General features: G+C 43.0%; 1 protein-coding gene across 3 annotated transcripts; it reads left to right on the plus strand.

Annotated features, from left to right (window-relative positions):
• The first annotated feature begins 11 nt into the window (after nucleotides 1-11).
• SUPT7L (SPT7 like, STAGA complex subunit gamma) lies at nucleotides 12-15,842 on the plus strand. Of its 3 annotated transcripts, none has more exons than XM_052805414.1 (5): nucleotides 12-105; nucleotides 612-1,277; nucleotides 8,235-8,559; nucleotides 10,435-10,672; nucleotides 15,357-15,842. In XM_052805414.1, the coding sequence occupies exons 2-5, from the start codon at nucleotides 865-867 to the stop codon at nucleotides 15,617-15,619; spliced, it is 1,239 nt and encodes a 412-aa protein (XP_052661374.1). In that variant the 5' UTR covers nucleotides 12-105; nucleotides 612-864; the 3' UTR covers nucleotides 15,620-15,842. The 3 variants fall into 3 exon arrangements, with proteins under 3 accessions (XP_052661374.1, XP_052661371.1, XP_052661373.1); XM_052805411.1 differs by lacking the exon at nucleotides 12-105 and adding an exon at nucleotides 204-273; XM_052805413.1 differs by lacking the exon at nucleotides 12-105 and adding an exon at nucleotides 265-343.
• The last annotated feature ends 286 nt before the right edge of the window (nucleotides 15,843-16,128 follow it).

Consider the following 16,128-nt stretch of genomic DNA (forward strand, 5'->3'; position numbering starts at 1 on the left):
GAGTCGCCCGGGGACGAGTACCGTTGCGCCTGCAGTACCGGGGGTAGGGCGCAGCTCCAGCGGGTCGCGCCACTGCCTCATCCACAGCCCAGGGTAGCGTAAGGGGTAAGACAGGGAGGGAAACAGCGGTAGGGGAGGCGGGAGCGTCAGCGGCGATCGCTTCCCTCCTGCCGGAGCGAAGGAGCGCTGGTGGCGGGGGAGCCGCTTCTGGTGGCGGACTGGGCCCGACTTCCGGCTCGGCGGCCGGGACCGGAGCGGTGGGGGTGCTGCGGAGTACGGTACGGGGGGGAGCTCCGCGCCGGGCGGGCTGGCTTGGTGCCGCCGTGGCGACCCGCGGGCCGGGGTGAGGGGCCGGGGTGCGGGGCAGCCGCGGGCCTGGAGCTGGGCTCGGGGAGGGAGGGCGGGCGAGTGGCGGGGCCTTGTGGGGGCGGCGGGCGAGCCGAGTGCGGCCCCCAAAGTTTCTCCACGCGAATCAGGGCGCGCCGTGGGTCCCGCGCAGCGAGGTGCCGGTGTGGCCCAGGTGGAGCCACACCGGCCCCTGTTACAAACAGAAATAACTGCTGCCTCACGGGTGCGTTTCTTTCTTCTCCCCCCCCCCCTCCCCCCCCCAGGAGAAGCAGCAATGTAATCTGTTAAATGCCAGGCTTGCGTCCTGATGCCATCGTGGAAACTGCACTGCTCAGTGAGGCTCTGAGCGACAGCTTTCTTGACAGTCATAAGTTGCTTTATTCAGAGCATCATCCCAGCTCCACTTTCTGTTGCTGCCCAAAGCCTAGCGCTTTTCCTTGTGACAAGGCTCCTTTGTACTGCAGTATTTGGTAGCCGCCTTCTGGGCTCTGAGGACGATACGTGACCTCTGTAACAATGCTGCGATATTGGGGTGAGATTCCGGTTTCATCTAACCAGGCCAACCGCAGCTCCTTTGACCTGCTTCAGCGTGAGTTTCGTACTGTGGAAGTCCAAGATCCTCCACTGCATCAGCCATCTGCAAACAAACCTCGGCCAACCACCATGTTGGACATCCCCTCGGAGCCCTGCAGCCTCACAATTCACACCATTCAGCTCATCCAGCACAACAGGCGGCTGCGCAGCCTGATCTCCATGGCTCAGGCTCAAAACCAGCAGCAAGTGGAGGGCATAAAAACTGAAGACAACGAACCTCTGCCATCTTGTCCGGCCTCTCCACCTCTCCCTGATGACCTGCTTCCTCTGGATAGCAAGACCTCCAAAATGCCATTTCAGCTGAGGCACAGTGACCCAGAGAGTGATTTCTACAGGTGTGTTGGTATTTCTCTGGGTTAGTTCTTGGCTGAAGGAAAGCTGAGTGTTTTTAAATATATACGTAGTTATGTTGATTCCCTTAGGCTGAAGAGTCAAACAGTTGTATGTAAAGTATAAAATGGGCTTTGAAAAGGAAAGATTTAGATTTCTCCTGTGTGGATAACACGTGCATTGTTTAAAATAAGTGTGCTTTTGTTTTCTGTCTATAAAATGTGGATATGTGGTGCTGATTTCTGTCTTGTAGTACTACACTAAACGTTTGTGAATGGTTTTGCCATCTCTAATGGTATTTTGACAAGTTTAGTTATAGAATATGAAGTTTCTTCTATTTAGGTCACTTACAACTAAACTTGCCTTATTGTAACTGAAAATCCAGAAGACACATGACTAGGTTTTGGCTGTTTAGTTGTAGGTTCCAAAAAGATGATTTGATAACGTATTTGTAAGATTTCAGTGGCCAAGGACCTGTGACACAGTAACTATCACATTTCACCCTGTTTGTTGATGTTATTCTGGTCAGAGGTGGCATTGAGTATAGGTGAAGGGAATTCTTGTCTCTGATACTGGCTTCACCAGAAAATATAAAGGAAGGTTATGTTGCTTCTTCCTCTGCAGCCAACCTTTGATTAAACAGTATTGCTACCACCTCCCTGCATAACCCTCTGACAAGCACTAAATTCACAAGGAGGTGTTGCATTTCTTGCAGGATCTGATGATGCTTTGTAGGTTATGTGCATTTAAATTCAGAGATTAATCCTCACTACTCTTAACTTTCTGTTCTTAGATTAAATAGTGTGCACCAAGGAAGATGATGTGGGAGAGCATAATACATTTTAGTTTTTAAAATGGGGAAAACGTGCATCAGTGAAATATAACTTATCAGTTAAATGCCACTGAGATCTTTAATGGCCTGAGGTTGTATAAAATGCATTTTATTGAAAGATGTTGCTTTTGGTAACATAGTCTCTCTGAACAGTAGAATGATTCTTTGGTGCTGTTTGTGGAGGAACACTGTCATCCTTCTTGGAAGAAATAAAGTAATTAGCCAAGAGGGGTAAATGGAAATATGACTGTGAGAATAAAGTCTGAGCCCTGTGACTCCTGCTCTTTCTGGCCCTGTGGTTTGTAGAACTGAGCAGTGTTCTGCTCTGTCCTCCCCGGTGGCTTCAGCTTTAAGTTCAGTTTTCTGTGGCTCTGTCCATGTTTTGGCAGCTGCTTTGTTTTTTTCTTGTCCCTTGCGAGTTTCTGGGGTCCGAGTAAAGAAATGTTATTTAGCAGTCAACCACACGAGGGAGTTTAAGGACTAGACTTAAAAACTGGATAGGCAATTTTGAAATGAAATGTTTTGTGGCTGACAGAGTGGCTTTATAATGAGCGGCAGTGTAGGCTAGAATTTATATGCTTGCTAAACCATACACATTTATTCTTTTCCAGGAGGAAGGCTTTGAGTTTGTTGTTGCATGTTTGTTCTTAACTGTTTTAAGACACATGAATTAAGAATAGCAGGTGATGTTATAGTAGTAAAAATAAAGTTATATGATTTGCAGATGCTTGTTCTTAGTGTGTAAAAACAAAACAAAGAAAGACCACTCTTCCCCTTGATAAAATATGGTGGTCCTTAATTTTATGCTGCCTTCTGGGGTGCCATTGTCAGAGTTACAGTATTTGACTAAATCCGTATTTTAATTCCATTTTCTTTGGCAGTAACCTGGATCTGAGAAGCAGTGTAAAGGTATATTTAGACATAGGAAGAAAGGAAGATAAGAGCAGCCAGCCTGAATCAGACCACAAGTTTCTTTAATACAGACATGTCCTCTTCTGTTTCCTTGTTACTCATTTTCATCCTTTAACCCCACACCCTTGTCTTTTATTTTGTTATCCCCTGGATTCATTTTGTTTTTCCTCCTGTCTGCCCTGCCAGACCTGTAACCCTTATCTCCTCACCCCTTTTGAGATGAGGAAGAGGCAGAACCTAATTTATTGCTATTTTTCAGTTGTTCTGGTCTTTTCAACACCCCAAAATCTGTATCACCAGCAGTTTTAATCATGATGCTATTCATCTCCTCCATTTTTCCAGACTGTTTATAAATATGTTGAAACAAACCTTGATTCTGGCACAGATCCCTGAGGGAAGACCTGGGCTCCACAGTGGAGATCTCTTACATACTTGCTTGCTGATGGATTTGGAGGACTCTAGTAGGTTTGTGAAGCGGGTTTTCCGTTTACAAAAGCTGTTTGGACTCTTTCTGAGTGTAACATATTTACCCATGTGTCCTCTAATTCTGTTCTTATAATTTCTTTGAATTTCCCTGGTGCACCAGAATATATCAGGCTTCCCAGGCTGCAGTTCTTCATACATCTCTTCTGAAGCTATTAAAAGAAAATGTTTTCACGTTTTCTGTCTTCTGGTCCTCATGGGCCAAGGCGGTTTAAAGCAAGAGGTGACTCACCACAGCTATTCAGCTATTTCATCCTTGAATTCCTTTAGTATTCCTGGATGAAATACCATCTGGTCCTGGTGATTTGCAACTGTTGATGTTACAGTTCTTGGAATACACAATAAGGGATTAACATTTGGTTTTGGTTGGTATAGAAACAGAAGGTAAGCTTAAAGCATAATCGATGATGAATGAGTAAGGAACTGTAGACTTGAAACTACCATTTGAACAGGAGGCTTACCATAATACGGCTGCTAGCTTTTCCTTCTCTGTTCAGCTTCCTCTGATTAGCATGGTTCTATCTTCAAAAGAAACCTAACCTACTCATTATGTGCCTCTTCAGATGCTTTTTCTTGTTTGTGCATGGTTGGTTTCTTAACAGATTTCTCTGCCATTCTCTCATTTGCATTCCTGACCACATTGGATGTGTGCTTTGCATTGAAAGATAATCTGTGAACGAAATTGGAGGCTTGCAATGGGAAGACAGTTCATAGCAGAATGGCTTGTAGTTAAGAAATGTCAGTACAGAAGTAGGGATCGGTGTAGGTGGGATAACAGGTTTAATGTTGGGAAGGATTTGGAGCAGTGGAAATTAGAGCAGGCAGAATGTACTTCCCGTGCTGGACTAAACACTTTGGCTTAGCCCCTAAACTGTCTGGTCTTCTGCGTTGGGCCACTGGGACCCAATTTATTTTCCAAATGTTACCTCTTGCCATTATCTATTCAGCAGCTTCTTTTTATACCTGTGCAGCCTTCTGTAGACATAGCAGAGATATTTAAAAAGAGGTTTACTGAGGAAGAGGTGGAAAGAGGCCCTCTTCCAAAAGGAAATAACTTTCTGGTTTGAGTTAGTGTGCTGTGTGCTTTGATGCACTGACTAGTATAATCTTGTTTTTCCAATGTTCTCCTTTATTTTGCAGTTTTGGGGGAAGTGGCTCTGAAGTGACCTTGTTGCACCTCATTTGGTAGAAATTCAACTCCACAATGTAATGTTTGATAAAATTGATGTCTTCAAAGGAAAAACAATCCCTCCCTCCATCTGCTGCTAGCTTATGCGCACCTAGGAGGGAGCAGAGCCCTTTAATCCATTATTGCAGTTGAGTGAACCTCGCCTGTCGATCCTCGTACTGACTTAGCCCAAACACTTTCCCCTGAATATAGTTGCACGGGAAATGAACCATGAGATCTCCTTCCCTCTAAGAAAAATAGCCTTACAGGAGAGGAGCTTGGGTGAATGGATTGTGGTGCCTTTGGGTAATGTCTTGTTGACACAGAAGGTGGGCCTTTTGTGAGTTCTGAAACCTTATTAATCCTGAAAATAAGCCTGGTTGGTATAGACGGACAGTTTTCTGTTGTGAGGTTCTGCATGTTGCAGGTTTGCTGGCAGCAGTGGGAGAAGGCTGGGCTTTAGTTTGATGAATTCGTGGCTTGGCAGGGAGATTTCTGTCTGGAACATCATCTAGTGTTGGTGACCCATATATAAAAATATAGATCCTATTGGAAATACAAAATTGAAGAGTGACAAGTTGGCCAGTATTTGTGATAAATCTCATACTATATATTCTGTAGAGATGATCAACTCCAAGTCACAGGCCTAACTGCTGGTCTTGTTAATCTCTGGTGACAGAATTTTAGGGATTAAAGTGCTCTTGTTTAGTTGCAGCTCTATGACCCTGGTAATATGTTAAATAGGTTTGGCTTTGGATGGTAGCTGGATGGGGAGCCTTTCAGGAAAGCAGTAAGTGGTGCAGAGGGTAGCATTCTGCATAATGATAGTATCTGGAAGGGTGCTTTTGTAGGTGCTATGTACCTGGATGGGATCAAAGACCAAGGCTCTTTACCTATGATCATCAGGTAAAAGAACTTTGCTGCTCCTTTTTGGGAAGGCTTGACATTAGGTAGCTGCTTTCAACTTAAATGTGTCTATATGTCTGTTTTTGTTTATGTGCGTTCTTATCAGACAGTACTTGAAGGTTAAAGGAGATGAAGAAGAAAAGATATTTTCTCATTTGTTGTTTTCCGTTAACATCTACAACAATATTTCAACATATGCTGTCTAATCAGGCTTTTAATCATCTTCCTCTATTGTTTATTGTGGGAAACAGGAAAACAAGAGAAGAAAACGTAAGAAAAACAAAACATAATTGACTGACCTTACCAAGAACAAGAGGTGGGGGTTTGGATTTGAGTACAGTACCTGAAATTTCTTTTCTCTCTGTCTTTAATTGATTAGATTTCAAGTTGATTATATCCCTTTCAGCATAGTGACCTAGCTGCATTTTAATGCTGGCAATTAGTTTCTTTTCCTGTAGGAGTTTAAAAGAGATACAACATTCTTTGCTGCTTCCAAGCAGTGATATGCATTGCTAAATGGTTGTTGTGCTCTACTTTATAAGGGGCTGAGTATCCTGCTTGGGCTTGCCAAATTCTGTGTCTAGTTTAAGTTTGTCCATAGTGTTTTGATTGAATGGCAGAGCATCGGTAATGGCGCTTTATTTGTCTCTGTATTAACAGTAGTCTGGTGTTTGGTGGTTTTGGTAGCATAAGATGCTCCCAACTGATGGCTGCTGGACAGCTAGGTATGTCCTTCATATGTGTTAAAAAAGAAGAGATTCTTTTTCATAGGAATAAATTTTGATGCTTGTTTTCTGGTTGGTTTTGTTTGATGTTTGTTTTTTTCTGTTGTAACCTCCTGGTCCCAGTGTTGTATGAGACATATGGCTGTTTGTGAACTTCAGAAATCTGTCACTGGGAGGTAGAGGGGGGAGTGAGGGAGATGTAAAACCAGTATGGGTGACACTTGGTTTATAAGGGAACTGATTGATGATCTTTTAATTCGTATTGTCAGAGCGCCTGCTGTCTTCTTTACAAAGTAGTTACATAATTGAGTAGGAATTGGGGTGTGAGTCATTTTCTAGCAGTTAATAACTGGGATGAATCCATGACCTGAGAGCCACATGCTGTTCTTAATATCCACTTAGAAATATCATCATCTGCAGCTCTTAATATAGTGTGATCCCCCCCTTTATTTGAATAACCAGAAAGTGCTGAGCTGGTGTTCTTGAAAATGAATGATTTTGGTCCTGATAGCTCTGAGTTTAACGTTCCATTTTCACTCCCCTGAAATGTTACCTTTTTTTTACTGCTGTGTTTCAGTGGTTTTCTATGGGTCAGTTTGGAAGATCGGGGAGAACTGAGGCTCTGTGACCCAGCATCTCAGCGAGACTGAAGGGTACCTAATGCACTTGTTGGAGAAACAAGAGTAGTGAGGATTTTATCAAGGCATCAATGCTGTCTGTGTACTGTTTGATCAGGTCTTGTTACTGGAAAGAGTGAGTGGTGATACACAAGTAATGTAGGATGAGAGCGAGGCAAATCTCAGGGTGGGCTGTAGAAGATGTTGGGAAAAATTGATCAGAAACAGATGAAGCGTGAAATTGTTAGCTTAATTCTGCCATTGGTACTGAATGACGTGTAAAAGAGTATATAAATACTATACTCAGCAGAAAGGAAATTTCATTTTTTGACATTAGCATTTGAAGACCGTGTTACTGATATGGGCAAATACTTCACATGCATTTAATTGTGGGTTGAAAAATCTGGTAGAAGTATGTTTACCTTTCAGAGGCCTTGCCCTGTATCATCTTCTCTTTTTCCTATGTGGAATTTCTATTTGTTAACTCATCTTGATGAAAAATTTGGTTGCCTGACTGTAAATGAATGATGTTTGAAGTGCTCAAGTCAGTTGTTCTCCATCTTCTTCATCCTGCACGGTCACTCCTTCCTGCTTAGCAACATCAAGAAGACAGGTCTGAAACCCAAGGCTGGGGAATGCTGCTCTACAGCAGAACCTCTCCAGGCCTGGTGTTCACTTCTTAGGTTGCATATGGGGATACTTCTTTCAGTGTCATGCTTAGTGGTTACTGGAAATGAGGGGAGGGAAATGGTCTTTTTGGCTACAGTGTACCTTTATGAAATGTATGTGTATCCCGTTTCTTGCTTTTTATGTGTGTCTTTTGCATTATAAATTCAGATCTTGTCTATCCCAGAAGCCTTTGTATCTGGCTATTAGGCCTGTGACATCAGAGATAATATGGAAGGGAAATGTAATTAACTGAGAGGGGAAATGATTTGCATTCATGTTATTTAAAATGCCTTTTTTTGTTTGTGTCAAGGACCCATTTAATTCACATCTCCAGGAGAAAAGCTCTTGGGTGGGAAGGGAGTTGCTTAAGGGTTCAGAAGATTTGCATCCCACATTCATGCATTACCCAAGGAATCTTCTGGCATTAGAAGGGAAAATGATAATTGGCAGTGCTGATTTGGAGGGAGGGGAAGAAGGCAAAGCAGATAAACCCTTACTAGGTAGTGTTCCTATGTAATGGAGAAGCTGTGGAGAACCCAAATCAATCTGCCTTCCCTTCGTACATCATCTTATTACTGACAATATCTCTTCAACTGATACATTCTTTCAGTTTTTGGAGGTGTGCTATTTTTGTCTTTTCTGGTTTTTAGAGGAAAAGGGGAGCCAGTGACTGAGCTGAGTTGGTCCTCCTGTCGGCAGCTTCTCTACCAGTCAATGGCTACCATCCTGGCTCACACAGGCTTTGAGTGTGCCCATGAGAGTGTCCTGGAGACCCTGACAGACATTGCCCATGAGTACTGCTTGAAGTTCACCAAACTGCTGCGCTTTGCTGTGGATCGAGAAGCTCGACTTGGGCACACCCCTTTCCCTGATGTCATGGAGCAGGTCTTCCATGAAGTGGGCATTGGCAGTGTGCTCTCGCTGCAGAAGTTCTGGCAACACCGCATTAAGGATTATCACAGCTATATGCTTCAGGTGAGAACGGCAGTAGGGACCTGACAGCACCAGTAAATGTACCCCCAGTACAATTGCTTATTGTTGTAGCAAATCCTGGGTCTTACTGAAGTAAAATCTAATCAGAAAACCTCTTGGGTGTGGAGGGGAGTCATCAAGGAAAAGAGAAACAGGATTTTTTTTTGCTGGAAGACAGAGCCCCTTATTTGTGTCCCTACTGAGGCTAAGAATGCTCTACTGATGGTTTGTCTGGGCTTAAGAGGAGGACCCCAGCTCTTGAATGGCCCAGACAAAAATATCAAGTAGAGGTAAAACCTCTGAATTTTCTGCTTTAATGGCATATTTGGCTGCTTACCATTTCAGAATACAGGTAAGCAGATGAACAAAAATTACTTGGCTGTACAGTGGCTTGTGTTTGCTTAAGTAAGGGGTGACTTGCTTAAGCTTTAAGAGTATAGGGTAGTATTGTGCTGATCTGAGTTGTCACACAGGTGCTACCTTCCACTCTAGAGGCGACTGTGCTTCTGTGGAGAAAGAAGAGGAATTGTTAAATTCCTTGGAATAAGAGGTGCCATATCAAAATAGATTGTAAGAATAAGGGTATGGTTTCTCTTGGTCCAGGTATTCTGTGAAATTAAACATAGGCATTTTATGTGAATGATATAAGACTGTCTGCCTGTTGTGGACTTACAGAAATGCAAGGATTTGAAGTGGAAATTTTACTCCTACTCATCAAAAAACAAAACTTGAATCAAGTAGGTGGCCCGTGGCCAAAGGCAAAACCTGTCATCCCTTCCTCCTTGTCATGTTATCTGAGTGCCAGTTGACTTATCTTGGAGCAGCTACCTCAAGCTCCTTCTTTTCCCAGGGTTGGCACCTTGTGGCTTACAGAGGCAGTATAAATCAGAGACACCTGTAAGTGCATGTAATATGTAAATTGTGATGGACTCTGAGGTTTGTGCATAAAAATAACATCATCAAGATCTGTTAAACATTAAAAACATTTTTATTCAAAAAACCAGTTCATTTTTGTGCATGTCTTTGTTCAGATGTCTCCTTTTGGAATTTGGGTTTTCTGCATCATTCTACTAATGCAGTTCCCTCTCATCATGCAGCTGGTCATTGTCTTATTTGTTCTGTTCTTCATGCAGGGCTGAGGTCCACAGTAGCCTCTGTATTTGGAAGTATATCTAGAAGGGGGAAACAGGCTTTGCTATTCTTTTTCCTCCTTGCTTCTGCTGTTAAAAAGCCTTGGGCTTTTCCTGAGCATGGTTCACTGACTGTTGGGATTCAGTGGTATATACAAGCATTTGTTAGAAGCAGATGAAATCTGAAATTTTTAATTTAATTGCTTACAGTTGTTAAGTTTCTAGAAGTACAGGGTAGTTCTAAATCTCATTCCTGTATTTGTTTCAATTCTCTGACCACAGAAAACTACTGTGTTTTTTGCTGTGAATCTGACAGAAGGTGCCCAGGCTTTGCCCAGTGGTGACTACAGAGCTGATGAATATCTGAGCTGCTTGTTTTTTAATGCTGGAGTAAATTTGTTACTGGCGGATGAGACACTTTGCTTTTGTTTCGTGCTCTGTTTAAATTTCTGGGCCTCATCATCACTGTCCGTGAAATAAAGGTGCTCATATTTATCAAGTAGATGGATGTGCTAATGGATTAAACCTCTTATTAAAGCCCCTTGTTACAGGACAGAAGGTGTTCTTAAAGGGGCAGGGGGGGGGGGGAATCTTTCCTGTGTAGCTGATAACCTGTTTACTTGTTCATTCAGGTCAGATGTTAATAATATTCTGGGAACAGAGCGCACTGCAATGTAGTTGCCATCAGAGTCTCTGAAGTCACTCTGACCTTTCTGGCCTCTTTTCCACCCCCACTGATCTTTGACAGGTTAGCAAGCAGCTCTCTGAAGAGTATGAGAAGATTGTCAACCCTGAAAAGGCAGCAGAAGACACAAAGCCTGTGAAGATTAAGGAGGAACCTGTTAGTGATATTACTTTCCCCATAAGTGAGGAGCTGGAAGGAGATCTGGCTTCTGGTGATCAGTCTTTGCCTGTTGGAGTCCTTGGAGCTCAAAGTGAGCGCTTCTCTGCCAACTTGGAAGTAGAAGCTTCCCCGCAGACTTCAGGTAGAGGTTTCTTGCTATTGCTGGAAACAGTCTATCAGCTGTTGCATGTGATCTTGTTTCCATTTTTAAGAGCAGATCCCAATGTGAGGAAGGAGAGGGAGAAAAAAAATTAGGTTTTAATAAAAAGATTTGGATGGGAGAGAAACCCTTGCTTGCTTTCTAAATAGAAAACCAAAGAATCAAAGGTATCAATTATGAAGATTTGTTAAATATTTACTCCATTTGTGGACCCTGTAGAACACAAAATGCTTTATATGGTGTTTATTTTTAGGGGATCATTAAAGTTCTTGGCTTTGTTACTGGTGTGAGGTAGATTGTTTTCCTACAGTGATGGCCCAAGGGCTTTACTGTTGTTTTGTGAACTAGGGTATTTGCTGCAGATGTGAATACTGGGGTTTTTTTTCCAGTCTGATGTAACAAAGACAAAAATAACTTTGGTGTTTATATGTATATATTTTAGTTTAAAAGAGACTAGAGTTTTATCCTTGATTCTAGTAAGGAGGGTACTGGATTTTTTTTTTTCCTTTGTTTTTTTCCAGGTAATTTTGGATTCTTTTCCAGAGATTCATGTTACTGAAAAGCTGAAGGTCATGTTCCCTGTGACTGGAGTAAACTTAAGACCCTGTATAGGTTAGGCACTGAATGAGTTATAGAAATACTAATGATACTTGGTGCAGTCCTCCATATTCAGAAGTCACCGTGGTAGTGACAATCATTGTTTTATCAAAGCTTATCAGTGACTTATGTGAAATGGGCTTGTGGGTGTCTCTCCTGTTCTAGCATCTCTACCCCAAAGCCTGCTGTAGTTAGCTGAGGCCGTGGAAAGTGAAATGGTGAGTGAAGTAGTGGGGTTATGGAGACTGCACTCTTTTCCTCAAAGTGTCATCCCTTGATGTTGGTATTGAAGCTCACTGGTGGCCAGCATGGGAGAATCTGCTACAGCTGTGCCTTTTCTGTATCTATATGCAAGTTTTATTCTGTGCACTGTTTAGTAGTGCTGAATTTTCTGGAAAATGGAGAAGACATTCTTCTCCCAAAGAAACCAGATTTTGATTTTTGTATAGAACTTTCTGAACTCTGGAAATCCCTGCAATAGTAACTGTTTCACTTAAAAATCTGGTTAAAAACCAATGAAGCCTATCCCCCTATTAACCCTAAACTAAGTAGCATATATAGTGAGGTTAGAGTATACCTGTCGTGGTTTAACCCCAGTCAGCAACTAAGCACCACGCAGCCACTCACTCACCCCCCCCCCCCCCAGGGGGATGGGGGAGAAAATCAGGAAAAGAAGTAAAACTCATGGTTGAGATAAGAACGGTTTAATAGAACAGAAAAGAAGAAACTAGTAATGATAACACTAATAAAATGGCAACAGTAATAATAAAAGGATTAGAATATACAAGTGATGCACAGTGCAAATGCTCACCACCTGCTGATTGACACCCAGTTAGTTCCCGAGCAGTGATCCCACTGCCCCCACTCCCCCAGTTTATATACTAGACGTGATGTCACATGGTATGGAATACCCTTTTGGCCACTTTGGGTCAGCTGCCCTGGCTGTGTCCCATCCCAACTTCTTGTGTCCCTCCAGCTTTCTTGCTGGCTGGGCATGAGAAGCTGAAAAGTCCTTGACTTAGTATAAACACTACTTAGCAACAACTGAAAACATCAGTGTGTTGTCAACATTCTTCTCATACCTAACTCAAAAACATAGCACTATACCAGCTACTAGGAAGGCAATTAATTCTATCCCAGCTGAAACCAGGACAATACTTCTGAGTCCATTAGTTGTTTTTTTTAAAATAGCACATTCTGCTAAGTTTTAAAAAAGTACAAATCCATCTAAAATTTTTCTGGAAGTTCATATTGTTTTCCATAGTACCTCTGAAATGTGAAGTGCTTGCATTTTTGTGAGAGAGGGAACAGCAGACTACTCTGGCCCATCTGGGGTTGCAAGTCATTCATTTGAAAAGCTTTGTATTAGCATCTACCACTTGAGACCCAGAGGTTAGCATGCTAGCTGTACATTAAATGCCTCTTGCCTCTCTGATACCAAATTGATGTTTTCTAATTAAGAATACAAGTGCTCTGTTCCTCCCTGAAAATCCCTTTTCACTTCACAAGGGCCTTTGGAAATCTCATCACTGTGAGAAATCCCAGTCTAGAGCTGGGCAGCCTGGAGAGCGTAATATCATAAGGAGCGAGAAAAAGCTGCTGCAGTTAGGACACCACCATCTCAAAAATACAAGTGTGAGGCCCTTAGAGAGGGCAGCAAGGCTTCAGTGTCTGAAGGCAAAACTCTCGTTACAGCCTTCTGTGTTCTGCTTTTGTTTCCGCTTATGCCTGACGTTGTGGTTGTGGGCTAGCTGCTTAATTTCATTGCATTTGGGGAAATGGAGGCAAAATTGGGGACCTTGTTCTTCCACTCAGCAGGATGACATGAGGATTAGCTCATTTGTAAAGTACTTTGAAATTAAAGTGCTTTGAAGATGAAACGTCCTGTGTCAATGCTTAAGTACTGTTAGTCATTAGTGACACTCAATGGCAGTTGATAGAGCTGAAAGGAATAAGTCTGAGCAATGAAGAGCAATTGATGAAAGAAAGACAGAGTAAGTTTAGCGAGCACATTTGATTATTGCGTAGACTGGAGCTGTAATTCTGTGGAACTGGTAGTGTTTTAATGATGTGTCCATTGTTATTGAGAGGAATACATTTACTTACGATTAACATAAAAAGGACTTTTCATTAAGGCAACTGGACACCAGCAAGCACTTTCATTCTGGCTTGCTGTCTAACTGCTGAGCTCATGTGGGCTGTGTTACCACAAAGGTCTCCTAAATCCTGGTTTGGGCTAAGCTGCTCTGGAAAAGATTCCTGACTCCTTTGTAAGGGAAAATTCACAGTACAAACATGTGGTGGGAGATTTTTTCTCTGTGTAATTGCTAGTAATAAGGGACTATTGTTAGTAGTATATTGATAATAGGGAATAGTAGTAGGTCTGGCTCAGTACAAGAGGGTTGGTGGTGCTTTCAAACTGTAGCCAAGCCTCTTGAGACACAAGGTTTGGAAAACCTACTAAAACTGGTTTCCTAGGTTTTTTTATTTTCCATGTGAATTTAATGCCACACAGAAGGGATCAGATTTAAAAGTGAGAAGATTTCAGCCTTTGTTCGGTTCTGGGTTGTTTATACCCATCTCAGCAAGGGGCCCAGTTAGTGTACTTTTAATAGGTTTTTTGTGTCTCTTAAAACTGTAAATAAGCAGAAATAATGCAATCTATAATTACTGCTCTTGGGGAGAAAAACATGTGGTGTTATCAAGAAATATGGTTTCATAATCTTGTACAGAAAAATCTCAATCTGCTCAGATTGCACACTAGTCCAAAAGTTAAAAAAAAAAAAAAAAATGGGGGGAGCTGTTTTCCAGCAGGATGTCTGTGAGGTTGAGCCAAGAGGGTTTCTTTCCACTCTGCTGAAGGATGGGATGAGACCTGCGGGTGTTGAGTACAAGGAGACAGGCAGTCAGGTGGCTGACTGCAGCTCTGATATCCCTGCATTTCAGTCCTGGAAGTGGTATTTGAGACTGTTCATCTATCAAGTCCTCTGCCCTCTCACTTCACTTCTTGTTGTGGTTTAACCCCAGCCAGCAACTAAGCACCACGCAGCCGCTCACTCACTCCCCCCCCCACCCAGTGGGATGGGGGAGAAAATTGGGAAAAGAAGCAAAACCCGTGGGTCGAGATAAGAATGGTTTAATAGAACAGAAAAGAAGAAACTAATAATGATAATGATAACACTAATAAAATGACAACAGCAATAATGAAAGGATTGGAATGTACAAATGATGCGCAGTGCAGTTGCTCACCACCCACCGACCGACACCCAGCTAGTCCCCAAGCGGCAATTCCCCGCCCCCACTTCCCAGTTCCTATACAAGATGGGACGCCACATGGTATGGAATACCCTGTTGGCCACTTTGGGTCAGGTGCCCTGGCTGTGTCCCATCCCAACTTCTTGTGCCCCTCCAGCTTTCTCGCTGGCTGGGCATGAGAAGCTGAAAAATCCTTGACTTTAGTCTAAACACTACTGAGCAACAACTGAAAACATCAGTGTTATCAACATTCTTCACATACTGAACTCAAAACATAGCACCGTACCAGCTACTAGGAAGACAGTTAACTCTATCCCAGCTGAAACCAGGACACCTCCCCTGCAGAACTACCAGAAGTCCAGTATGTCTGACAGCTTAAAAGAGATTGCTGATGTTGCAAGGACCTCATTATCATGAATGACTTCTGGACTGCCTCTAAGTCCTCCTTATGAAGGGTCTAGTCCATGTGCTGTTGGTGCACTCATTGCTGCCAACACACTCCTTCTGGAGAGGGAGAACGATGTGGACTCTGTTTCTCATGGAGAAAACCATGTGGAGGATTGCTGTGAAAGGATAGCATCATGTGTTTTCGAGTGGCAGTTACTGGGCTACTAAAAAAAAAAAAAGCCAACAGATTTTTTTGACTGTTTCACACTGGTTGATGTGTTTTATTTCCCTCTCCCACCCCCAGCCTAGTTCACCTGTAGCTTTGCTTTTGCTCCTTCTTTACCAGTGCTGCTGTCCCTTGCATCTGCATGCCATTTGTAATTTGTCTTTTTACTCGGTTACTACTGTGTGCTTTTTCTTTCTCTAGGGGCTGAGGTGAATGCTTCCCCGCTCTGGAACTTGTCACAGGTAAAAATGGAGCCACAGGAAAATGAGGAGGCCAATGTACATGGCCACGGGGTCCTAGGCAGCGATGTCTTTGAGGAACCGATGTCAGGCATGAGTGAAGCTGGGATGCCACAGAGCCCCAATGGCTCTGAGAGCAGCTATGGTTCTCATTCTGCTGACAGTCTGATGGGATCCTCCCCTGTCTTCAACCAGCGTTGCAAGAAAAAGATGAAGAAAATGTGAAAAGAGACAGTCTTTTTAATCCTGACGGTATGTAATAGACTTGAAACGAACTGAGAGAGCACTATGATGGCTATGATTCATGAACAGGGCTGGCCCAGGTGTATGAGGGACCTTGCATAAAATTATTATGAGACATTTGATGTGTAGTGCACTTCAGCTCCCCCCCTTGCTGGCTTCTGTACTCCACCCTGACTCATGAGACTGAAGATCACCCTATACATTTGATGGTGTCATGGCTTGCTTTGGCAGATTAATGAGGAGGTTACCAGTGGGAAGTAGTTGTGAGGAGATTTTCTAAGTCATAGAATCATTGAATAACTGGGGTTGAAGGGACATCTTGAGGTCTCTAGTCTCTAGTCCAGCCCCCTGCTTGAAGCACAGCAAATTACATCAGGTTGCTCAGGGCCTTGTCCACCTGAGTTTTGAATATCTTCAAGGAGGGTGATGCCAACCCTCCTTGGGCATTTTCCCATATTTGACTACCCTCATAGTAAGAAAAAATACAGTCT

This window comes from Harpia harpyja, chromosome 13, assembly GCF_026419915.1.
Source record: "Harpia harpyja isolate bHarHar1 chromosome 13, bHarHar1 primary haplotype, whole genome shotgun sequence".
NCBI classification, from domain to species: Eukaryota; Metazoa; Chordata; class Aves; order Accipitriformes; family Accipitridae; genus Harpia; species Harpia harpyja.

Bases quoted from the DNA above. Each gene is read 5' to 3' on its own strand.
- SUPT7L (XM_052805414.1), top strand. From the start codon at position 865: ATGCTGCGATATTGGGGTGAGATTCCGGTTTCATCTAACCAGGCCAAC. The intron at 1,278-8,234 runs GTGTGTTGGTAT...TCTGGTTTTTAG, and splicing joins CCAGAGAGTGATTTCTACAG to AGGAAAAGGGGAGCCAGTGA. The intron at 10,673-15,356 runs GTAGAGGTTTCT...TTCTTTCTCTAG, and splicing joins AGCTTCCCCGCAGACTTCAG to GGGCTGAGGTGAATGCTTCC.